Source organism: Astyanax mexicanus, chromosome 16 (assembly GCF_023375975.1).
Source record: "Astyanax mexicanus isolate ESR-SI-001 chromosome 16, AstMex3_surface, whole genome shotgun sequence".
NCBI classification, from domain to species: Eukaryota; Metazoa; Chordata; class Actinopteri; order Characiformes; family Acestrorhamphidae; genus Astyanax; species Astyanax mexicanus.
In genome coordinates this window covers 23,514,787-23,541,418 of record NC_064423.1, presented here as the reverse complement: position 1 = coordinate 23,541,418, position 26,632 = coordinate 23,514,787, and the positions used below count along the sequence as shown (strand labels likewise).

General features: G+C 40.2%; 2 protein-coding genes across 3 annotated transcripts in view; both read left to right on the top strand.

Moving 5' to 3' along the window:
• The window catches only part of cdc34a (cell division cycle 34 homolog (S. cerevisiae) a), a 32,827-nt gene extending 18,423 nt beyond the window's left edge, over positions 1-14,404 (top strand). Inside the window, exons 2-6 of one of the 2 annotated variants that reach the window (XM_049465849.1) lie at positions 9,477-9,563; positions 10,379-10,476; positions 12,313-12,447; positions 12,582-12,810; positions 14,083-14,404. In XM_049465849.1, coding sequence (XP_049321806.1) covers positions 9,477-9,563; positions 10,379-10,476; positions 12,313-12,447; positions 12,582-12,798 — 537 coding nt within the window. In that variant the 3' untranslated portion in view covers positions 12,799-12,810; positions 14,083-14,404. Of the gene's footprint in view, positions 1-9,476; positions 9,564-10,378; positions 10,477-12,312; positions 12,448-12,581 lie in introns of both variants that reach the window. The other variant, XM_049465848.1, reaches the window with a different exon arrangement.
• Positions 14,405-20,972: 6,568 nt separating this feature from the next.
• LOC125782310 (C2 calcium-dependent domain-containing protein 4C) lies at positions 20,973-26,155 on the top strand. Its single transcript, XM_049465983.1, has 2 exons — positions 20,973-21,138; positions 22,757-26,155. Exon 2 carries the CDS (start codon positions 22,802-22,804, stop codon positions 24,062-24,064), a length of 1,263 nt encoding a protein of 420 aa, XP_049321940.1. The 5' UTR covers positions 20,973-21,138; positions 22,757-22,801; the 3' UTR covers positions 24,065-26,155.
• Positions 26,156-26,632: the final 477 nt, after the last annotated feature.

Sequence of the window (26,632 nt, the reverse complement as noted above, 5' to 3'; positions counted from 1 at the left end):
AACTCTGTTTGAGTTGAAGGAAAACTGTCGGCCTCCTCCTTCTGCTTCACCAGGACTGTGTTAGTGCCAGGTGATGGGACAGAATCGAGACTAAGGACAGTGACTGTATCCAAGACCATTTGGTCCCTGTGGGTCAGATCAATGCGGTACAACGCATCTTCATGGGTCTCCAAGACAGGAAAAATAGCAATTGCCCCAGACGGTCGGGTGTATAATGTCTTGGACTCTTGCTTTGGAAGCAACTGCTGAGGAATCGGACCGATGACTGGAAGCCGCAGTTCAAAGTCATGAAATTTGGTGCTAACCAGCCAACCCAGTTCTGTGAGTTGGGGAATCACTATGTCCTGGGTTGTACAATTTTGAACGAACAAGTAGACTGACCTAGCACGTAACTCCACAAGAGGTGTGGCTTCCACGGTCAGACCAAGATCAAAGAATCGATGTGAGGGTTGGAACAGTGCATGGGGGTGACATAGTTGTTGTCCAGGTAGGATGGTCAGGTAGAGGCCGATATTTTTGGTATTTGCCGGTAGGGTGATGGCTTGGTTGTTTGCCACCTGACAAACTTCAGGTATGGTCTGACCCGAGTGCAGATACTCTGGCTCAGGGGAAGAGCCATCTGCCTGAGTGTTTGTGAGGGACCAAAGGATGTTATTGATGGTGTCTACCTGAACATCCAACCTGACCAACACGTCACCGCCCACATAGATGGAGTGAGGTAAGTCTGGGACCACAAGGAAAAGCTGGGTGAACTCTTTCTTGTTCCAACGGACAGTCAAAGAACAAGTGCCGACTGCCGGCAAGGTGGGTTGAGGAACGGGCCCAAGCGGAAAAGCTCCCTGGGATTGAATGAAATGAAAGCTAGCATGGGTTGCCGATAATGAGTTTACTAAGTCTTGGCTGACTGCGGATTTGTCCGACCACAGGGCGATGACCACGTCATCCACCTGGGAGTCGTCCAATGTGACCCCCTTCTCCACTCTGGGACAATATTCCCCAAGATTTTCAGATGGGACCATGGTACACAAGAAGGTGTCACGTTGTTCCAAGACTGAGCTTGGAGGCCAAGAAGGATTTGTACACTGTGAAACGGCGGCTGTAGGCCCTTCCTCAATCTCCATAGGAACCATGGGGTCGATCAGTTCCTTGCATGGTTGGAAATGTCCACAAAGACGGTAGCACTGGATCTCCTCCTCACGAGAGGGAAGAACAGGAAGGGGTTGCCGAACCTGCGCCCAGATCTTAAGACCTTGAAAGTCGATAAGGGGCTCGAACCGATTAAGAAGATCTTTCCCTGCGAGGAATGGGATGGACTCCAAGGGAGACACATGAATTGGATGAACAACAGTCACGGGCCCAATCGTAAGTTGAATTAGGGCCATCGAATGTATGGTGATGCCCGTGTGTGAGTAGGGCTGGATATTGAGAGAACAGTTACTCAGCTGTATCTCCCTATTCCGTCGCCGAGCGGATGCCCGCACTCGGTTAAAAAGGGACATGGACATCAGTGTGATGTCTGATGCCGTGTCAAGAAGAGCATCTTGCACAAATTCATCCTCCAAAGTAGTAGCAAGATAGAATTTTCTGGCCACCCCCCTTTCGCTCAGATGGCCCAAGAACTGTCGGAAAGGAAGCTCCCCCCGAATTAGAAATGGGTCTTCTTCCTTGAGAGAGTGGTCAGTGTCTAGTTCCACAACTAGGACTGCACTAGGTGCAGTGTCTTGGGCATGCTCCCAAGTAGCTCGTTTGGGGTCTTTTTCATGGGGAGCAGTGCTCGACTGCTCCTGGATGTTGCGCCCTTGGTTGAGGTTACCCCTTTTCTCCTTGCGCATTTGGTTAACCCATTGCAGGATTAACTCAAGATCCCCTGCCTCCAGGCCGTTAAGGGTTTTGTCAAGTGATGATTTAGGGCTTTTTGCAGTCTGGTTTGGTCCAGAGTGCCTGTTATTCCCATGATGGTGTGGCCTGCCACCACGTTGATGGTGGGAGGCTCGACCTCGATGGGGTCTGCCCTGGCCGCGATTCACCTTATAAGTAGGTGAGCGGCGTCGCTGTGGATCGACCTGCTGACTTTGGGCTGGTTCTTGTCTATAGGGTCTGGACCCGTGAGTCTTATCTGTTCCCTGGAAGCTGTGCTTCCCCTCTAGTTCCATACAAGGGTTACTGGCTACTGCAAGGACCTCGGAATCGGTTTTTTTACCCAAACTTTGCTGAACTTTTGCAAAGCCTCTAAGAGCTAGATCTCTTAGCTGCCGACTAGTCAGGGTGCGGGGACAAGCCGAGACACCTAAATGGTGGCTGGTTGAAGGATGGAGGTTCTGGACAAACAGGACCTTGAAATTTTCGTCCTCCTCCATCTCTGGTTCATTCTTGAAGCCAAAGTAAGCGCGCCTGAGGCGATAGTAGTACTGTTCGGGACCCTCCTGCCTGTTCTGCCTCACCGTGAATGCAGCGGAGAGGCCTAACTGGGTTGAGAAGCTAGAGAATTCTGCCTCCAATGCTTGGCAGAGAGCCCTATAGTTCCCCCTTACGTGTGGTGGTTGGCGTTCAATGAAACTGCTAACGTCGCGGCTGGATGTTATTTTAATGAGATAGATTCTGTCGTCTATGGTGGCCAGAGGGAAGCGCCGTAGATAGTAATCAATGTCATTTAGATAAAGGTGGATATCATTAGGGCAGCCAGGCTTAGGTTCAAACCGGCTGATATTGCGGGCAACTTTATCCAAATCTCTATCTGAGGGCGTTATGGGCCTGGCCATATCTGCATTTGTTTGGGGTCGTCGGGTGTGTTCAGATTCGTCCCAGCCAAACAGGGTCCGGTTCACCTTTTTGGGGCCAGCCGGTTCCGGTTTGACTCTGATGGGTGATCGAGGAGCTTCAGCTCCTCCCTGGTAACCCATGGAAGTTACGGGCGTAGGAGTATGTACCTCCGTCTTAAAGAGATGTGGGGTCGCTGGTCTACCCTTTGTTGGGCTTACCTTTGGCCCCCGGGAATATGTCTCATCCCGTTCTAATTTGAACTCTGCCAACTGCGTTTCTGCATCCCTTTTTTCTATACGAGCTAATCTTAAAGCACTCATAGCCTGTGTTAGTTCAGCCTCGAGTTCGGTCTGCTGCTCCTGGGCTTCCTCCAGCTTACCTCGTGACTGGATGGCAAGCTTTGTGGCTGTTGCGGCCTCTTCCTGCAGTGACTTTACTTTATGTTCAAGGGCTTCTTGTTGGGATTGTATCTCTGAACCAGTATTATGCCATTGCGCCAATTCGTCCCTGAGTTTTTGGTTAGTTTGCTGGAGAGCTGTACAGTGGTTAGTAGCATGTTGCTCTCTCTCTTGTGAGAGTTGGAGTTGTCTCCAGAGTATGAGGGACATTTTGTATACGGTGTCTATTTGTTCTTTTATTTTAAGGGATTTAGTTAGGTGGTCGTCCACACAGCTAGTCATCAAACTCTGAAGGTGGGCATCATCTGCCTGTTGCACGCCTTCAGCATAGTCTGGAATGCGGCAGCTTACTAAATCAAGAAGAGTGGCTTCTACTTGGTCCACCGACTCAGCCTCGCTGAGGAGCGGGGACCCTGCCTCTCTTGGAGAACTCATTTTGACTTGACGAGGGTCAAGCGATGCGAGCTGTATTGGAAGCCAGTCCCGGATGGGTGACTTAGCACTGCTGCTGAGATTGGAGAGATTGATGCTAGGGTAACAAACCTTGATGCGTAGTCCCTAGTGAATCTAATAAGCCCAAAAGTGTAGTTTTTTTTTTTTTTTTTTTTTTCAATGGATAGTTATTATTTTAATTTTATTTGGGTGACCTTGGATAGGTATAAGTTTTAATAGTTGGCATGAAAATTGTCAAATACCTATTAGTAATTAATTAATTTATTAACTAGATGGTAACTGACAAGGTTTGAATGACTGTGGATGAATTAAAGATAGCACTGCTGTCACCAAACACCACAGTCAACTCCTGTCAAAAACCAGCATAGAGCGGATGTATGTATGTCTATGAGGCTTTGATTTATTTAGAAATTCAACAAAGTGACTCAGACAGAGTCTAAGCTACCTTCAGTATTAGCGAGCAGATTTTTTTTTTTTATTTTTTTATTTTATTTTTTTTTTTTTATTTATTTATTTTTTTTTTATTTAATTAATTAATTTATTTATTTATTTATTTATTTTTTTTTTTTTATGGCCAAATAGGATAAGGATTATATGCCTGTATTTAGAATAACAAGAAGAAGTGGATAAAATGCTTGACAAAACAAAATAATGAATGGCTACTATGGATTACCTAAGTAACAGGTATTTATAGCAACAAATGATTATAACCTGAATGTTTTAAAATACTGGATATTATGGTTATCTCAAATGATTATATTTAATGTAAGCAATGTGAGTAGAACAGCTGACAAGCAAGTTAGCTTTGAGGGTTGACACTATGTTTGAAGTAGGGTGGCTACATAGAACAAAATATTGAATTATTACAATTGAGTTATCTAACTGTATCTATTTGAAGTGAATTCTAATTTGAATATATACTTACTAGTAATTAAGAATGGAAATGACACTTACTAGTATTACTAATAACTAGAACGATACAACATTTAAAATATAACAGTAACCAAGCAAAGAAAGCAGGGGAAGAGGATATCTCGATTAAGGTATGCCAAAACTCATATGAAACCAACACCAACCACACGTAAACACAGTTTACTACAAGAATTTCCCAAAATAGCGTATAAATGAACTGCAACCCCCTTTAACCTGAGTATTCACCCAAACGACCAGAAGAGGGCAGTGTAGATATAGCTTTACCCCTAGAGGTACGAAAAGGTAAGACAGCCTTGAGGCAAGATGTAGCTGATACAGTTGACCACGAGATGGCGACTAGAGGCCACTGGTGGGGAAGGCTCCGCCTACCGGTGACACAACTGAGTCCCGCCCCCTTGAGTGGGAGGACAAACCTCAGCTCCTGAGAGCTCAGTTGCTTTCAAGCTTTGTGGGGAACACAACGGTCTTGCTGACCTTAACACAGAGACACAGAGAGGAACACAGCACGCAGGAATTTACTTCACACAGTCTGAGTCAAGCGGGGCTTCCGCTGAGGGCGTGATCCTCGCCCGTCGCGTTTTCGCGACTGTAAACCTCTCTACCACCTAAAAGGATAGCGTTACGCCGCGGTTTGCAAAGCCGCGGGGCACACGAGAGGGTCCCAGTACGACCGGGGTGCGGAAATCCGCGCACACGGGCCGTTTAAACTGGGAAGCGGGTTTACTGCACTGGAAATCCGCAGCTACAGCAACCTCGCTGAGGCCTTTACAAATAGCGCTGATATAATTCACGTGATAATAGTTGTCGGCTGAGCCTGTTTAGATACCCCGGGTAAATGTAAAGCACCAATAACAGTGATAATGAAAGCAGACGCACAGCGGCGTCTACAATACACACACGCGCTCACACTGATCAGCTCTTTGGCGAGTAATATGAGGCGTTTCACAAGTGATTACCAATGCTCTTTAAAACACATACACATAAAGGAGTTGGATATATATAGATGTATATAGATGTACGCGCACACAGACAGAGAAGTGACCCGGTTAGCTTTCGCCAGCCCGCTGGCGTTTTACTAACGCGGAACGTAAGGTTATAGATATTTAATAAACACAACACACCAATACGTTTCTTAACTCCGTGCTTTTCTCCCGTAGATCAGAGATGTGACGTTGGCCCCGCGTCGGCCGCGCCAAATATGTAGTGGTTACAAGGGATACCGAACTATTTACCTGATATCAATATTAATTTTAATATTAATATTAAAGGTTAATAGGGCGCCAGTAGCGGCTAGCTACAAAATTTATATTTAACCTCAGGGTGAGTTCTTGTCGGTTTCAGAAAGTCTTTGAACCACGGGAGGAACACATTTAAGTCAAGAATTGGCTAAACAAGTAATGTTTATTTAGAATAAAAGTAATACATGGATATATGCAGAATTAGATAAGGGGCATAATTCAAACAACAATTTGAGAGTGAAATTCAAGCACGCTGATGATAACAGTCTTACAACCAAACCTTCTCATCGCATATATGAATAACTCAAAACACTTTAGACCCAAACAACAGAAATGTATAAGTAGATAAAAATAAACAAATCAATACCCAGTTTAATATACCAAAGGGGAAGTAATTATGATAACCCACTAGGAGATAAACCTAAATATGAATAACTAAACCCACTATAAGAATATTAGGAGATTAAACAAGATTATAAGTGATTATATACTGCTATAAACGAACTAACCACTAAAGAAGCAAAACGCTCTAAATCCAAGCTAATTGAGTTAAACTAGATTACATTAGAACTATGGAGCTGACAGAGATCCCACCATCTCTCAACCGGGAATAACTATAACTGAAAACTTAGCAAGACTCAACCTAACCAGACCAACAGAACGCCACCAGAGAATTAGAGATTTAACCAGCGCCTCACTTTGCGTTGACCGGCCTCGGGCAACCGGTGTCGTCTCTGCCGCGAAGGGAACCGTTGGTGTCGACCGCCAGGAAGGGTAGCTCGATCCAAGTGGCCGAAGCGGGTTCTTCAGGTGGACTTCACGGTGCAAGCAGGGCTTCGGTTCCAACGGCAAGCGGGAGCGATCGCTCCGGACAGCTGATTGATTCAGGATTCTCTTCGCGTCTGGGTCTGGTACGGCGAGCGATGTATAACGCTAAAGATGAGCGGTGAACTATAGGCAGCTCCGTAGCGCTAAGGTGGTTTCAATAGCTGGAAGCACCTAATTCTCTAATTCTGTTGATAATCGCTGGACTTGTGTTGGTCAGCGCGGATGCGCTGCAAGCGCAGCTCAAGCTAGATCTATGACTCAAAAACTTAAGAATCACTAAGCTGAATCTAAGAGAAAGTAAAACAAAAGAGAGAGTACAAAATTCTAACTAAAACTCTAAGTTAAAATTACTTCTAAGAAAAAAAATTGAACTTAACTAAACCTAAAAAGCGCACGAACTCCGAACTGCGAACCACGAACCCCGAACTACGAACTGAATGAACTAACATCCCCCTTTATTGGAAAACACGTTCCCTTCGTGACGTATTGGCCCTAACTTGTGATAGGTTTCCTAACTGCAAGTATAATCTCTAAAAACCCAATCAGCTCCAGGTAGGTGGAGTCTTGCCTGGACGACTCCCCCTTTTTTTTCTTTTATTAACTTAAACCTTAACATTCTTAAATGATCAGATTAAACAATTGCTTATTTAAAATATACTTTGACATAGAAAACCCACAATTTCCCCACATTCACCCACTGTTGCATAGCATTTTAGTGATATGAATAAACATCTCAGAACTGAAATCCTAACCAGACAATTAGATAATCATAGTTGATTTTGAGGTGTAAGAATGGAAAGAAATATAACACATGACCAGGGAATACACTAACTTCCACGCATCGGACTCTTAGAAAGGAAAGAAAGAAACTCGTTATGAACTTTAAACTTATTAATTCAAGATTTGGTTATTAACCTGATTAAAGTATTGTGGAAACATGCCCTGATAGCTTTTAAGTAATTATTTTAACCAGACTGCTAGTTTGTTGCCATCCGTATTCTTTTTGTAGTTAATGTTCATTCACGTCTTAAGAACACATTTTGTTTTTAATGTTTTAACATTTTTCAGCCTTAAATTTCCTTTTTTGAAAAGGCAGACTCTCTTGTGTATTTGAAGAGATAAGAACTCTGGCCGTCGTAATTCACACCTCTCCCCCACTAAGGAATGCGGGTCTCATTGCTCTGGTTAACATAATTTCAGACCTCTTTAAATCAGAAATTCACTATACCTTTATACTTTCATACTTTGTTCTTTACTAAACAGGAAAATGTATCTATATAACCAAAGCAAAGGTTAAAATTACGCTGACTAGTTGCAATAGTTCAACCAATGACAAACAAGACATAATTCTTCAGCCTGGAACCTGTAGAAGAAAATGAAGGTAAACCTCAAAATTGTTCTCTTGATTAGAAAGTGTTTCATCACATTGCTTGATACCCTGCTTCTCACAATATTAGAATTAACCAACAGTTATTTAAGTTATTGTAAAAACATATACATATGTAATTTTTCGATCATAGCCTCGTGCTCCAAGAAAAGTTCCTTTCTTCTCCTGCGGGTGGCAGTATTGTCTTGTTAAATGGTCCACGGGTCCTGGGCCAGTAAAAGGGTCATGCTGTGTGCGTGAGTGTGTAAATTAGATGTGACTGTTTAAGAGGTGTGCTCCGAAGATAGCGGATCAGCAGGTGACATGTTAATCCCCAAAGTTTATGGGTCTTTGTTCAGATGCTTTTAGCGAGACAGATGTTTTCAGCAAATGGTCGTAAAAGTCGTTAAAGTGTTATCATTCAAGGTTGGGGGGAATCACCCTCTGCTCTCCAGTGGAATTTCTTAAGTGGATCTAAGAGTGTGATTTCACAATGAGCCATCAGGCTATCTGCTACACTGGTCTCCTTATTAACACAGTCTCTGGTGTGGTGCACACACATTGGGGGTTTCCTTTCTTTATTCTTTATCACACACTGTTCTGTTTGTGATTAAATGACTGAAAGTGAACATTGTATATCACAGACCATTCTCAGCTGCACCACGCTCAGCTTTATCTTGTTGCTGATAGCCTGTTTCAGCTCTCTCTTTAGATCATTGTATTCTGCTGCTTGTGTCATGGAAAGTGGGTGTTCTTTTCAGAGACCCTTATTCCTGTAACAAGTTCACAGAGTCACCTGTAAGTAAGGGTGTGGGGTTCATTTTGTGTGGTTGGCTTTAGTTGTTAAGGCTCTTTGTTACATTTGTTGTGGAGTGTTTGTGTGTTGAAGTTGAAGGGTAGTGTTGTACAAATATCTGCTTACATGGATCTCTGTGTTGGTTTTCAAAGGATGGATTTGACTGAAGGTTGTGTTTTCCTGGTAAGCTTTCTATTTTATTTTAGAATAGTGATCCGGGTGTGTGTGGGTCTGCTGGGTCCAATGTGACCTGTTGTCCTCTCTCACGCAGTTGGCACATCATGAAGTGGGGACCAGCTGACCAACTGTGTTAAATTTACAGATGTGTGTGTCTGTGTGTGTCTGTGTGTGTCTGTTATACACACCTGTGCTGGTTCGTCCTAGAAGCCCAATGTCAATCACCACATTCTAGAAGGTACATAGTTTTGTTTGTGTGTAAGAGGGAGGCTAAGTTGGACTGGAAAGTAGAAACCACTAGTATCACACATAGTACGTTTAAAAACAGTTGTTGAAACTGAGCATGTTTGGTTTGAGTATTAATTGTATGCATTTTTGACACTAATTTCACTATAGCACAATAGCAGGGATATAAATTGTATATTTTAGTGCAATAATGGTAGAATATCTCATTGCCCACTCCTACTTTGATACTACAATTTGTTATGATTTCTGATTAATGTTGAACTTTTCTTTTTCTTTTTCAGGCTCGTATCAAATTCCCCATTGATTACCCCTACTCACCTCCATCCTTCAGGTTCCTCACTAAGATGTGGCATCCCAACATTTATGAAGTAAGTATGTTTACTCTTTTACAAACCTATACCACCTCCTTGCATCATTTTGGAATAGGGCTGGACAATAATTCGATATTGATATTTATTGGAATACAAAATATTTCAATAACAGTGGTATATATATATATATATATATATATATATATATATATATATATATATATATATATATATATATATATATATATATATATATATATATATATATATATATATTTTTTTTTTTTTTTTTTTTTTTTTTTTTTTTTTTTTCATAGCCAGCACATTAACATCATTTTTATATTAAAAACTGCGATTAATTTAGCTTGGAAAAACAGTTATCATCACTACTTAGCCATTACCCATCACCACTGACCCCAGCAGACTGTTAGCCTAGCTAGCAATTGGCTGACAGCTGCACTCTGGTGTTGAGGCTAATAACTAGGGACTTGAGTAAACTACAGCCATAATCCACATACCATATTAAACCACAAGTCCTCAGGCCAACTCATATTCTTATAGTTGTATACAAAGATTGGTCTTTACTAAGTCATCAAATTTTGATTGCTATCAGTTCCCTGCATTTAGGCTGAGTAAAAACAGCAGAACACTGTCCCTGACAGACTAAGGAAGCCTAGTGTGTGTGATGTAGCTACACCACAGGCAGAGGCATTTATACTGTTCATATTGGTAATGAAATTATATTGTTGAAATTATATTTACTGTAATTAAAAATGTATTGTAAAATTAAATTATGGCCATAACTTAGGGGCTTTATTTTGATTTTACCTTTTTGAATATTGGATGTAATTATCTGTCTGCGCGCATTTCAGAATGGAGACGTTTGCATTTCCATCCTGCACCCTCCAGTAGATGACCCACAAAGTGGAGAACTGCCCTCAGAGAGGTGGAACCCCACACAAAATGTCAGGTAAAACCCACAAACAACCACAAATATGTTAACACAAACTACAATGCTGCGGCCAGCATTTTAAACACAGCCTTAACACATGGCTGTTCTGCACAGATTTGAATTGTGTTCTTTCACTGCTATGACATTTAGTCCAGAACACTTCATAATCCAAAAGCATACTGATATCCCATGGGTTTTGGCACAATCATGTATTTCTTATCTTAATCCTTGCTACTTGTTCCTAGCCAGGAACTTAATTATGAGTTTTAGTACCGTATTTTTCGGACTATAAGGCGCACTTAAAAACTTTTAATTTTCACAAAAATTGACAGTGCGTCTTATAATACGGTGCGCCTTTTGTATGGATTTTACTCGTCAGGTTGTAAGGAGCAGTAAACACACACTCTGTATAGCACTGAAACTCTCTATAACGCTGCACGGAGTCCAGAGCCGTGCAGCTCCGAGGCTGAGCAGCAATAGCATTAGCTAGATGCTAACCGCTAAGCTAGCTAGCTTATTCACTGAGATCAGTATTATCTAAATTTTACTCGTCAGGTTGTAAGGAGCAGTAAACACACACTCCGTGCAGCGTTATACAGAGTTTCAGTGCTATACAGAGTCCAGAGCCGTGCAGCTCCGAGGCTGGAGCAGCAAATAGCATTAGCTAGCTTATTCACTGTTCAGAGATCAGTATTATCTAAATTTTACCCGTCAGGTGTAAGGAGCAGTAAACACACACTCCGTGCAGAGCCGTGCCGCTCCGAGGCTGGAGCAGCAATAGCATTAGCTAGATGCTAACCGCTTAGCTAGCTAGCCTTTTCACTGTTCAGAGATCAGTATTTTCTAAATTTAGCACTTTTAATACTGCTGGAGCAGTATTATTAGAGTTAGATGCTAATCGCTAAGCGTTCACCGTTCAGAGGTGAGTTATCGGCCTGTAAGTCTGTGCTGCTTTGCCTGGCTAGCATTAGCTAGATGCTAAGCGCTAACTCTCTCAGAGGTGAGTTTTATCAGCCTGTAATCTGCTTGTTTACCGTGTTAAAACAAGCTACGGGGGACGAATCGCTAGCTAATATCTCACTGTCTTACCAGAACACGCAGGATTACTCAGTGTAACGCTGTCGTTTAAGTTTGGGTTAACTTTACTAGTTTAGGTGACTAGCTAGCGTGCTAGCGGATAGCTATGCTAACGCTGGTGCAGCAAGCCTTAGTGGACATCTGGAAATCTAAGCTTACTGTAAATAAACTGAAGCACGTTACTCACCCAAATAAACAGTTTTCAGGAGAGGAATCTGTGTAGATTAATATCCAGACTTTGAAAGAGCTAACGTTAGATTTGTATACTGAGACGCTCCACCGGCAAGCGACCACCCCCGGTGGGGGAAGGGAAACATGGCGCCACCCCTGTTCACTTTGATATAGGCACCCTTTCTAGTGTCACTTAACGCGCCTTATAATGCGATGGGCCCTATGTATGGAAAAATAGCAGAAAATAGGCGTTCTTTGATAGTGCGTCTTATAATACGGTGCGCCTTATAGTCCGAAAAATACGGTAAGTTAACAATTACAGCTAATGCCTGTTACTGGCTGTTAAACATAATAACAACATAGGAGAAAATATTGAGCAAAACTGAATTTGTTTGTAATTTTTTTCCCCCCACTTTTCAAAAGTTTTCCAGTTCATATTTATTATATGTTTAATCCGACATTTATAATTTTACTTTGCTGCAGACCTTTTTCAGAGGGCTGTTTGTTTCAATTTTTAGTCATGAACGAAGCGCTGTTAAATTTATGCTCTGTTGCCAAGTACCATTAAAAGCTGAAATGCCAAGTACATGCTGAATGCTTTGGCAGGACCATCTTGCTGAGTGTGATCTCTCTGCTCAATGAGCCCAACACCTTCTCCCCGGCCAACGTAGACGCCTCTGTCATGTACCGCAAGTGGAGGGACAGCAAGGGCCGAGACCGGGAGTATGCAGACATCATCAGGTTAGATAGGAACACTTATACCTGTTTGTTGCCAGAGTAAATTCAAAAACTCTTTACCTCATGAAAACCACATTATACTTACTGTACACATTTGGGTAGAAGTTATTTAGTGAACTCTTTCTCTCTTTTTGTAGGAAGCAGGTTTTATCCACCAAAGCAGATGCTGAACGTGACGGAGTTAAAGTTCCCACCACTCTAGCCGAGTACTGCGTCCGAACACGTGCTGCGCCACCAGATGAGGGCTCAACGCTCTTCTATGACGAGTACTACGATGATGAGGAACTGGATGAGGAGAACGAAGAGGATGAGGACTGTTGTTACGACGACGACTCTGGCAATGAAGACTCATGACAACATCTTTGTGTATGAACTGGACTCTCCATTCCTTTTCCTTATCTGATAAATTAGATAAAATAAGAGAAGGCTCCACGTTGGTTTGTTTGGTTATATAACTTGTGGTTTTACTTTAATTATCTCTTCTTTTTTGGTTTTGAGGGCTTTGCTGACGAACTGCAAGTCAGCAGACATTATAAAGGAGCAGTTTTTCTTTGTTTTGTTGACTTATGATTATGTGATAAGGAGCAGAGAAGTCACTGATCCAGCTGAGCCATTCTTGTTTGTATATCATGTGGAATCTAACCCAAAACCCAAAACTCACGTTTTTTTTCCCAGCATAGGTAAAGCATTCTGTAGAAAACTGTAAGTAAACGTGAGGGCGTTTGAGAGAGAGAGAGCGCGAGTGAGTGTGAGTGAGAGTCAGTGTGCTTGTGTTTTCATGCAAAGCTGAGGATTCATTAACAGTCTCTGTGATGCTGCTACAGACATAATAATACAGTAACACAGACTCAGGGCTATTTCTCTTTCTATTAACATTAAAATGTATTTCTACCAGCCGCTGTATTTATCTTTGTATTTTGACTGGGTTTAAATAAACTAATATATTGTCACTGTCATGCAAAAATGATTTGCATTTTTGGCATCATTTAAATCTGACAGTTTTTGCAGAATTTTAAGATAGAAAGGACCAATATAATTTTTTCATAATACATTCTGTAAATATAAAATGTTTCCTTTGATGTTTATTACAAATTAAATGTTGTTGTTTTTTTCTGTTTTGCATGACGGTGGCAATATGCAGGCAAATGCACTGTAAATCCCACAAGTGAGCTTATTTGCATAATTATTTAATTTTTGATTTCAAGTCTTCTCGGTTCTTGTCTACACTCAGATGAGTTGTTAAGATTCATTAGCCTCCACTTTAATGTAGTTTACTTCAGTCATTTGATTGGTTGGTTGGATTTTATTGTGTTCACACAGGCCCACTGATGTCATTTTACCACCATTTTACCTTTTATTAACAAACAAATGTATATTTTGAGCTCACGTTTTAAGGTTTATGTTGATGCTCCCTTAAAACTACTGTTGTTTTTCCACAGAACCTGTGATTTAGAAGCAAAAATATGCTCCTGAAGGTCGAAACAATATTACAGACAAAACCAAAAAAATGATATTGTACATCAAGCCTCTAGACAGGTTTTAAGCCTTGAAGTTCTAATGCTGGAATCCAAAGAATGCACTGAAAGCATTGTTGTAGTTTTTCTTGTTTTCCACCCAAATATTACTTCTACTTTCCAGCTACCAGCCTGGCAGGATGAGTGCTAACATGAAGAGCTTCCTCTGTAGCAGCCTGTGAGCCCTGTCGCCACACCTGTTCAACCAGCCACGTACTCAAGACCTCAACACAGTGATAGCTAGACCAGACAGTCAAAAACAAAAATGCTGCCCTCTCTCTCAGGAACAGTTTGTTCCTGGGGTGGGAGGATAGTTGTCAATTATATGCATACTGTGCATTATTGTTCTTATTTACTCCTTTGTATTTCTGTCCATTGCTTTTTTTTCCTTTCTTTTTTTCTATCTATTTAAAACCTAAATAAAAGTCTTTATCACAGATGCATAATGGATTTTTACACATTTTTCTTTACTTTATGATATGGTTACGTTTTATGTGTTTATATTATAACAGAAGTGGGTGATCAGAGTATAGTGGAAGGGAATGGGTTTGGCTGTTTGTGTTTTCAGCAATTAAAAAAAAATGATAGTTTTGCACATTACCACTTTTCGCCCAAGTGTTTCCAAAGCTTTTCAAAAAATTCTATGTTTATCTATTTAATGCAGGCACACATTTGCGCTTCTCACATAACAAGTAGCGAAACTGCTTTGTATTAAGCAGGTCACTTCAGCCTGCAACCTGTATGTGGGATGCTTTGCCAGTAGAGGGCGCTATTTAATGGCGTTTTTCCATATTGACTGCCTTGGTAGAACCTACCAAAAGTTTGCTACAAAGGCTACAGTGTTCTAAATGTTATAAAACAAGTAGAGGTCAGGACCCAAAGGTGCCACAGTATGGCTAAATGAAGGGCCTGCATTGAATGTAGTAAATATTGGGTTTGGTTTTGACTGGCAAACATGAACGTTTTTTATATCTTTTTTATTGTTTTGAGATATTAATCATATAATTCACTGCTTCGTCTAAAAAAAAAAAATCAGTTTTCTTGCTTTTGTTGGAGTAACTGTCTCTACTGTCCAGAGAAGAGATTCTGCTCATTGGGTGTTGGATAATTACCACCCCATTTTATTTCAGAAGTGTTTATTGGAGCACCATTGTTCCAGAGAACACTATTCTACCTCTCCACAGCTCAATGCTGGGGGGTTGTACCCCTCTAGCTAATGCTTACCGTCAGCCAATAGGTTCATAACCTGATAGCAAAAAATGTTGAATAAATGTTACTTTTTTGTTGCATTATATCTTGTAATATTGATTAAGGCAAAACATTTAAACAAACTTTATTTAACATTGCCTGTAATTCTGATATTCAATTAACGTTTATTTAAAAACTTTGAATGGTTGGGGCTCTAAATTTACACTTAATATTTTTAGGTGAAAGGTGCTCCCCACAAATAATATTATTTTTAATCATTATTTCTACACTGCAATATTTGATGTGAGTTGAATACAAACGTTGAATCAAAGTAAAACTAATGTGGACAAATAAATCAGTTTAGATGTCAGAGATCTGCCTAGTTTCAGTGCATTAGCAATGTAAAAATAAAATATGATTCTATGTGCTTTTGCTATCTGGGTGATTATCTGCTTTTGAAAAGTCCTGTTTTATTTGGTATCTGCGTTTTCATCCATTACCATATTAATTGTAGTTCCTTAATCAAACACCAGGTGGAGATAGATCCTCAAATTTATGAATTTATGACTTAAATAGGCCTAGAAAGTTAGTAATATATATATTATTATATATTATTCAATCCTGTACCAGGCTTACAAGTGAAAGAATGTAATCAAATGATTAAGCCTAAATCTAAATATTCATGGTCTTCTTGGTTTATGTTTCAGTTAAATGTAAAATTGGGTCTGAATTACTGCATTTCAGTGATTTATTATAATCTTGGAGTTGGGTAACCAAGGACTGCCATGTTCATCTAGATTCTTATTGTGCATCTTTCTTGTGTTTTAATAATGTATCGTTTAACATTCCTATTCTTTCGTGTATTATTACTATTAGTGTTTCAGTCCCAAAGAATTGGGCACTTTAATTGTAAGTGATATTTAAGTAGTACTTGTACATGTTGTTATGGTTTTTTTTTTTTTTTTTTACTTTTTACTTTTCTCTTGATAAAACCCCATCTGGACGGGATTAGTTTCTCAGTTTCTGTTGCATCTTGAATGCAATTGAAAAAAAAGGAGGACCAGTGAGTTTTTTGGTTTTCTCAGTCACATGACATCACGTTCAGTAGCTCCTTTATTTCCACTTGCTGTTGTGTTTATGTGGATCTTTGTGAAAATGTGTGCCCAGTGTAACTATGTTTTGTGGCAGTGAACATACAGCTATTTTATTAGTCCGGATGGGACTAAAATTACTGGAGGACCATGGAATTCAGCAAAAAACAGTAGGTAATTCAGACTGTCATTTTCTCAGAGGATGTCTGAGAAAAACTCAGACATGGTGGTTCTGGACGGGAATAAAATCACAGAGGACCCCCCCATAAATAAGAAAATTACCCCTGAACCCCCTGAGGGTTGGGGTTAGGGCTTAAGTGTCATTATAAAGACTTGCCAGCTCACAAAACTTCAGCTCACAAAAGACTCTTATTCAGAAAAAAAAAAACATTCTGTTTATAAGAAAACAAGCTCTTTTCATGCTTCATCGGAGAGTCTTTGATTAGTCCAGCCAGTGGGATTCTTAGAGCTCTCTGTCTCGTGGACAGACCCCTGGTTGTGACCCTCAGAACTGGAGGTCTGAGCAGTTCAGATGGGGGTTGAGCTACCTGAAGAGCTAAATGTGAGCCAGTTTCCAGGGAAACCATTGAGGGGAAATAAAGTACAACAGTAAACTCAACTGTGAAATGAATGTTTAATTTTTTTATTAACCCCCCCCAATCGGTCTCCTAATTCTTTAGAGTCAATTTATACATGCTTCCATGCATCACACCTTTACTCACCGGAACACCACAATCTGCTTTTATGCATTTGTCTGAGACACTGTGTCTCTTTGTAATTTCATCAGGTCATGCTCATTTCTCCTCTTATTCTTGTTCTGCTCTTTGTTGTCCTGTTTTAGCTTTGGCACAGGGAGTCTGAAATAGATGTGCCACGCATGGCTGCAAAAGGTCTCTTGACATTTCGCTATGAGAACATTTATCTGATGAGCCATTGCTCCTCAGAATAGATGCTTAATTCTCCTCCGCTGTGGCGATGTGTGTAATAAGGCTTCTTACTGCAGCTTTCAGGGTATTCTAACCCAGGCTACACTCAAAGTAGCCCCTATTAAATCATTTAGCGTGACTCACGCTTCTAACAAAAACCTTAAGGACTAGATGCCGTTCAAGCTGTTTTGAGAATGAGGCCAATATAATTTGTTTTTGTGGACTTTTGACCAGATTTTTCCTCAGGATTTGACTCCTTTTGATTCATATTTGCTCCATGGCTTTCTCTGAATAAACTTAAAGCAGCAGTCCTTAATATTAGTACTCCTGATGGCCAGTACAATGATCACATCACAAGAGCTACTGCGAGTGTAGAGATATCAGGACGGTCTTCATTTGCTCTTTCACACAATTCATCGCCATAAACAGCTAGGAAACTAAAAAAAAATAATGAAGTGCTCAGTGTTCCCCCAAAGGTCTAGACTGTCACTTTAAATCCCTTCTTTATCCCTTATTTCAGACATAATTCAAACTTCAAAGTACAGGTATAGATCATCTACAGGTATATAGATATGGTTGAATGTGAATCTGTGTAATCAGCAGGCAGTATCACTGCAGTGCTAATAATGGGGTCCTGACCATTAAACTACAGGTTGAAAGGAGGCTAACCAAGTATGCAGAAAACAGATTGCAGGTCTGAGGAGTGAGTGGAAGTTGCAGATCAGTGTCGGAGTTCAGAAAATCACCAAATCTCACTGAGTTAACGGCCTGTGTTCATTAAACCATTCAGAGGAGGATTAGTCTGCTGATGTAGAGAGGAGTCTGGTGCTTGCAAAGAGTTAAAGATTTATCATGAAAAGCATTTAAATACAGATAAACCCAGATTGAAATACAGTACAGTACAGTGAGCTGCATTCTCACAGCAGTACTTCCACATATTATATGATAAATTCTTTTCTGTCTTTTGGTCAGCAGTAATAGTGAGTTATAAGTTTATAAATTCAAACTTTTTATGAGTTTGTAAACTTAAAGCGCAGACAACAAATCATGTGACCTGTGTGAGGGGGGAGCAACAAAATCAATACAGGAAGAAGCCTCTGTTCTGGACTAGTGCAGATCTCTGTGCAGTTTAACATGGGGCAACAATAGAGTAGTAATTATCTTGGTAAAATACCAGGTTAAACTGACTAAGAAAGCTGTTTAGCTCAAACCTGCAGTTTTAAATTCTGCAACTTTAAATTGATCATTGTTATATGGCTTTTTTTATATATATATACAGTCTGTATAGGAATACAACAAGCTGTATCATTTTATTCCTCCTTAATTTGTCTTAATACCTCTATGGTTTTATTTTTACATGGGAGATCTAATATTATATACTGTCAGTACAATGCAGTGTGTTAAGATTTGGGTGATGGAGAGTCATTTGAGAGAAGTGTGCTCTTGACACTGCTGAAATCTCCTTTATTTCAGCTTAACTCTTCTGGACCTTTTCTGTTTTTTTCAACCTGTAAAAGTCTATTTGTTACCATAGATATGGCCTAGTCTCCAGGGCAACCAATGGCCAGAGAAGAGCAGATTGACAAGCGATTGAAAGTTCAACCTTAAGTACATTTTGATTCACTGTACTGTTTTTTTTTCTTTTTCAGCACTGCTCCCACTCTTTTCCTCCTCTGTGTCTGAACAGAATTATTCTGTCAATAAATAAATGAACAGAATGAGCCTCGGGAGCACCTCTCACACTAATTAAAGAGAGGCTCAACAGTTTTCTGAGAGGTCTTTTGTAGTAATAATTCAGTGCATCTTTTTTACGAACACAAACACCCAGCATGTAGTGGCTGTACAGTGTATACAACATTACAGGTCACATGGGTAAGTTACAGAGACTCCAGCAACTTTACCCCCAAAATTCAGTTGTTATGGCTGTGTTCAGACTCTGGACAGCCAAAAACCACATTAAATCAGATTTTTGCAAATCTGATTTAAATCACATTAGGAGGATTTTTCTCCCCAGGTATGGTGAGCTTGCTGTAGATGCATGAAGAGATGGATGAAGAGATGGATGGATGGATGGATGGATGGATGGATGGATGGTCAATAACAGTCAAGGTGGATAAAACCTATAATAGTACACCAGATGGTAGTAGACTGAGCCGCTTAGCTGGACTACAAGCATCTTACAAGCATCATCAATCAGCTAGACCATTAAACTCAAATAAAAACATGCACTCCCCAAAACTCTTAAAACTCCCTTAGTAAATTAAATGTCTTCAACAAATCAAAATACTCTGTTATCATCTGTTATCATTGAGGCTGGTAACTCTGATATACGTATCCTGTGCAACAAAGGCAACTCTTGGTCTTTCTTTCCTGGGGCGGTCCTGATGAGAGCCAGTTTCATCATTACGTTTTTGATGATTTTTGCGACTGCACTCGAGCATAGACTGACCTTAATTTCTTAGCGTAATTCCCTTTCTTTTCTTAGTTAAGTAGTTCTTGCCATAATATGTATTAGAACATTACTCAAATAGTGCTATTCACTCTAAGAAATTCAAGTAATTAACTCTTGACATGTTCAGCAATGCTGAAAGCTATTCCAGGTGACCCTACCTCAAAAAGCTAAATGAGAAAATCCAGCCAAGGTGTGCAAAGCTGCCATCTAAACAAGAGGTGCTACTTTGAAGAATTTAAAATATAAGATATATTCTGTTTTTCATCTTTTTGTTTGCTAAACAATTCCATATGTTCTTCTTCATAGTTTGGATGCCGTTGGTATTAATATACAATGCAGAAAAAATTACAATTTTAAAACAATAAAAAACACTGAATTTAAGGTGTGTCCAAGCTTTTGACTGGTACTGTATGTTATTACTTATTATGTGCTTCCCTTAATTACTTTTAGTAATAATTGATAATGGGGAGAATTCACCACCTGTTACACTAAATTATGTTTCCCAGCTGGCATTTTAATGTTGATTCAATGTTTAAACAATGTTGAGGTTATGGTTGAATCAACGTTTGATTTGGTGTTGATTTTGAAATGTTAATTATTGTTGATATGAAAACGTATGATATAATATATGATACGAAATCGTACTATCAACCTTTAATAAACCATAGCCCACATTCGTGATGCTCAAAATTGAAGAGGAAGACAAAATAAAAAACTATTTTATTTTTATTCTCTCTCTCTCTCTCTCTCTCTCTCTAAAAAACCCTGTAGTTAACAGTGTTAACAATAAAGAAAGTTACCCACCACTACCAATCTATCTCAACATCTGATCTCAAAAACTCAACAGTAAAACAAATAGATCATGAACACACCTCCAGGTATGGTGAAGAATTGGTGTTGAATTTAAATTAGTTACTGCAAATGGATGTAAAACCACTTTTTCATCCCTTCATCCAACCGTTTTTTATTGTATGGTGATGAAATGTAAAATGCTAATTCAGAAGGCAGAAGGTTGAGAACATTATGTTGATATAAAGTTACTTCAAACTTCAACGTTTGCACAACCATTTAACAATAAACGTTGTTTTAACGTTGAAACAACAACAGATATTACTACAATCACATTTTAAGGTTGAAGGTCGGTTGAGCTTGTAATCTTATTATCTCTATCCTCCTCTATGTTTTCATGGCTTGTATGTTAAACTTTTGCTAATTTTATTTTGGCTAGGAGCTTGGCTCGAAGGATGCAAGCGGGCTGTGATTGGTCAGGGCATCAGATGCTCTGATTGGTCAGTGCAGCAGGTGGGAGACTATAAAAGGAGAGTGGGCTGGCTCCCCGCGAGCTCCTCAGTGGAGGCTGAGAGACGGAGTTTTACACGCACATACACACTCACTCACTAACACACACTCACAAAAGCACACACACACACATTCACAGTCTCTCACACACACAACCAAATGAGGCGTTGAGCTAAAAGCTCAACCTGAGGAGCCGCAGCAGGAGAGCAGGTTCAGACATCACTGTAAGTAACATACTTTACTGCTACAGGTGTGAGTACGCGATATTTACTGTAGTTTCTCACTGTTACTGCACACACTTTACTTTTCCTGTTGATTAGACTTAAAAAAAATCCTAAATATCGTGAAATGCGTGTTGTATTGTCTTTTTTTAGTCCTCTTTGTTTTTTGAGATTGATACACGTGTAATTGCGTATATTGTGCTATTTTTCCTTTTATAAACATTACTTAGAAATTAACACACTTGGCGGTTCATAGTTTTGAGGTTTTTTTTCTTAAGAGGAAAACTCGACAGACGTTATGATAATGTTAATAAACGTGTTGGAATAGGTTAAATTTGTCTCCAGCTGTGGTTCTGTTAAATTCTTTGGGAAAAAGGGGTCTCTCTCACTTTCTACACTGCCTGTTGCTTTATTTTCAGCTCCCCACAGAACTAAGAAAAATAAGTTCTTATTTGTACTTAAAAAAGTACAAAGCTTGTTTGCTGTACCTTTCAGTCAAAGTCTTTTTTTGTACCCATGTTTTTTGTACCAATAAAGATTATAAAGATATAAAGATGATAAACATCATTATCAACTGAATATATTTCAAGAACTTGATTATCTAAAATGGTCTGGCTTTCAAATAAAAATATATATTTAAAATATATTTTGTTTTTTAGTACAGTGATACAGAATACCGAATGTACCTTTTGGCTGGTTAAATGGTACAAATCTGTTCTTCCTGCTGTTAGCAAAGACTTTGTACTTCAGAGGAAACACAACTGATCCTGTGAAGACCAATATTATACATTTTATGTTACCTTTAATATCTTTTTATTTTGCACCTTTAATATAAAAGTGTACTATTTGAGTACAAGAAAGTACTTAAATTGTTCCTTTGTTTTTTTTAGTGTGTAGCATATTCCCTGCTGCGCTTTAGATAGTAACAGGCAACTTCACAGCAACAAGTGTATGTGTGTAACATTAACTATGTGATGTTAAAGAGCAGTTGCACTGATTTTTCTAAAATATACAGTATGTGTGAAAACAAAGTCATTCCGAGTGGTTAAGTAATGTAAATGACTGGTGTCTTGTTTCAGATGGTCTAAGAAAAAAATGATCATCCAGAGAAAAACACACTTTAAGTCATTTAACCAGCTTTTGATCAGTGTATGATGCTTGATCATCTTGGTCTTGCAATACTTGTAGACCAGCTAAACCATCAAATTTAACCAAAAACATACAGGACCCTATTGTCCAGTTGAGCTGGACAGACTTTTGTTTTTTAGCAGGGTCTGAAGTCTGAATTGTTCACAGCAGAGATAATAATATCACCATAGAGTTTAATACCTCTAAAAAGCTCCCCCACAGAATACGCCTGATACCTGAGACATGGCTTATGATAGTTTTGAGGGTTTTTTTTAACTAAAGCTTATTCTTTCCAAACAAAAAGGATAGGTAAATTCTTCTATCTTTCCAGTAAGTTAGTTTTGGATTTAATAGATTAGAAGACAATAAAACAACAGTGAATAATATGAATAATACTGAAAAATGAAGTTCCCTGGTTAGAGTTGATGTCACCATAATTCTGAATTTTTTGTAATATGTGTATGTTAAGCATCTATACCACTTGATCTTGCAGACTGAAGCCCCTCCTCTCCATAATTGCGTCACGCACGGAAGAATCATGTGGGTTCTGGACAAAATCCGGAGCTCAGTGGAGAACAACGTGCCCCGTCCAGGGGAGGCAGGCGATAAACAGGATAAAACCCCCATCTACAGCAATGTCCTCACTCCAGACAAGATCCCTGACTTTTTCATCCCACCCAAACTGGTCAGCTGCCCTCCAGAGGCTGAAACACCGGATGTCAAGCCCAAGGAAGGTCTGCGTCCATCCACGTCAGAGCAGACGATCGGCAACAAGATCATCAGCAGCCCTCGGAGTCCCCGCTTGGTCAGCAAACTGGCTGGAGACACCAAGAACCTTCTAAAAGCCGCCAACCGCCACATAATTCAGATTGAAAGTGCAGACGACGTTGTCGCCGGTGATACCAATGCTGATCCTCAGTCGCAGACGGCTATGTCTCTACCATATATCCCAAAGACTCAGACCTCTTATGGGTTTGCTACGCTAATGGAGAGTCCCCACACTCGCCGGAAAGAATCCCTCTTCCACTGCGATCACACGAGTCCCATCACCTCCCCTAACACCCAGCGCAAGTCCCAGGGCAAGAGCGGCACCGACAGCAGCCATCTGAACCCGGTGGATTACAACACGTCCCACATCAGTCCGTACCGTTACTTCAGCGGGGGTGAGAGTGATACTTGTTCCTCTGCTGAATCGTCTCCATTCAGCTCCCCTCTCCTATCCCGCTCCGCCTCTCTGCTCAAGATCTTCACCCACGAGACCCAGGCGAAGGTGGTCAAGGCCAAGAGGACGTTCGCTCGGCACAGTTCACTCTCCACGGATGAGTGCAGTTCAGCAGAGCCCAGCCCCAATGTACCCAGGCGGGTTCACTGCTCCTCAGGAGGCGGTCCCCTGGACCATCTGCATGGAAGAGACAGACAACAAAGAGAGCACACGGTCAACTTGCACAAAGGTGGCACCATCCGACTCTGCGCCGACTACGACGGGGGCACGGCACGCCTACGCATTCGTATCATAGCGGCCGAGGACCTGTACGACCAGATGTTCGACATGAAGAGCATCAACTGCTGCGTATCGCTCTACCTCAATCCGGGCAAGCTGCAGAAGCAGCGGAGCAATATCATCAAGAACAGCCGCAATCCTGTCTTCAACGAGGACTTCTTCTTTGACTCGGTCAACTCGGCGATGGTGAAAACCCTGGCTCTGAAGATCAAAGTTGTGAACAAGGGCACTAGCCTGAAAAGGGACAGCTTGCTGGGAGAGAGGGAGGTCCCTCTGGGGAAGCTCTTGTCTGGACTTTAAAGCTCTAAGCTCTAAGGACTTATGTGGACTTACTGTCTTCAAATGGCAACTAATGTACTCTGAATTAAATAGCTAAGCCTGTTTTCATGTAGCATTAGATAGTACTTTCTTTGGGTAGATTTACTCATAAGACTATAGAGCTTGGTACTCATAGCAAGTAACTGTGTTCATTGGAATTTGGTGTGGATATACAGATAATGTTATATCGGATGTATGTTTTGTTATACATATATACATATTTAAATATATATTTTCTGTGTGAACTGATGCAGATAGAACATTCGCTTCTTGTTTTTTTTTTTCCAGCCCTGATCCTTTGAACTCGCACAATGACCCAGTGTGCAAATGTTAGCTTTGATCCTGGATGCATCTGCTGACTAATTGGGAGGATGAATAACTAACAATGGAGGATGTTGCATCACTGTCTTTCCAGACGTTGGTGTAAACATGGAAAAAAATGACGTTGGTGTGAGTGTGTGTGTGTGTGTTTTTTATCGTGAGACCCAGAAGCCTTACTGAAGAGGGAGGAAGTTGGCGTGTCATGGTCAGCTCTGACTGGACTGCATCAACCTGAGTGTGACTTTGTTAACATGTGCGGACTAGATGTCATACTTGTTGAATATATTTATTGTACATCGCTGCAAGGAAGAATGTTAAATCATGCGTTCTTGACCTTTTATGGACTCTTTAGACTGAAAGTTATGTCAGTTTAATGTTTTCTTGGGCACTTATAATGAAAGGAAATGCTGGGGGACTCCATTCAGTCCAACCGAGATACTGTACCTAATGCCAGGTCGTTTTACCCGTCACATTACACAACTCCATGTCTTGTAATCTAGACTATTTGATTTGTGGTTTACACACTATCCAATTAAACATCGACATACGGTTACAAATGATAAGATCTTTCACCAGGAGGAACCTGCAGCAAGTTCGTTTTCCAAAAACATGTTTTTTTTTTAACCAAAACCGATGCAATGCTATCCAGAAGACATTATTTTCTTCTAGATTGTTTTTGGCTAAAATTGTGTAATGTAAACTTGGTACAATTGATTTCAATCTATATTAAACGTGATGCTTTCAGTATTTAAAACTCTTCTACAACAGACTAAAAAAAGCATAATTTGATTTGATTTGAGTTTTGGTCTCAAACAGCCAAATTCTCAGGAACTATAAATACAAAGATCTGCAGTGTCCTAAGGTCCCTGGTCTAATATGCAAATTATGAGGCCAGACATGCTGCAAAAACCTTGTATCTCCACCATGGCAGCTTTTACCTTTCTAATATTCAATGCATTTCTAAACTCTTAATAATAAAGGTGCTACAAAGTGTTCTTTAATGATGGAATTTAACTGAAAATTTAAATTCCATGTGAAAGTAAATTTTTATGTAACAAAAATTGCATCACTTAACATATATGTTTGACATGATAACGCAAAAGCAACTGACAGATTGAGATTATTTTTTATTTAAAAAAAAGAAAATTCCTTTATTTCAATGGACTAAGGCGCTGCCCCTCTAACCTGAGGATTGCTGCTTGCCATCAGCAGCCGGAGTCCGTGAGAGCTCAATTGGCCTTGCTGTCTCTGGGTGGGTAGATGGCACTCTCACTATCCTCTCACTATCAATCCCAAGGTGAAGTTGGACATCATAGGCTGCACTTTCCTCTGAGCATGCTGGCTGAGCATGATGCTGCTGCATCAGCAACAGTTGTAAAAAGAAGGCATATGCTAGTCTTCAGTCTTCTACTGTTGGGAGCATTACTACAGATGGGGGAACCCTAATGTGTGTGTAGTGGGTGTATTAATTGGCCTTCCAAATTGGGAATAGAAATGAATTATTTAAAGATGGAGATATAAGGTTTTTGTGTGACAGCATTGATAATTAATCAAGTATTATCCCAATCCAAAACACAAAATAAGTCATAAAAGCAATATTACAGCACCATCATTTCTTTGTTAATGCAAGTTTGAAATGCAGTACTTCAGTCTGAATCTTGTGAAGTGCTTTTCCTTGATGCATTCTTGGATATTATTATGATAATTGCAGAAAAAGTCCCATGGCTCTAGCTCACTGTTTGATGTAGTAAATGTAGAGATATCAGTGGTAAGATTTGTAGACCTCATTAAAATCTCCCCGCGAGAAAGGGCCGGCTGACCCTGCCTATGATCAGGCCAGCAGAGAGTGCAAATGATCCCTTGTTATTAAGTCCTGAAATGCTGCTTAATCAAACAAGAGGTAAAAGGTTTTTAGCTGCTAGGGCTTTTTTTCTTTTCTTTTTTTTCTTTTTAGTCCTTTTTACAAGCTGTGTGTTCCAGAGCTATTAAGACATTTAAAGAAAAATTGTGCTGATGTTTCCTTTAATGTTTTTCTCAGAAATGTTTTTCTGTTACGGAGCCGCTCTGACGCTCAAGTCTTCCTGTTTTTTAACAGGTTTTTTCAAAGTGCCAATCCAACATACTTGATGTAGAAATGGTTTTATTCACATGATGTGTTGCAGTGTGTAAATGCTGGACTCTCTGGTGTTTGTACTTCATGTGAATGGATACTAATTGTATTGTGGTGAT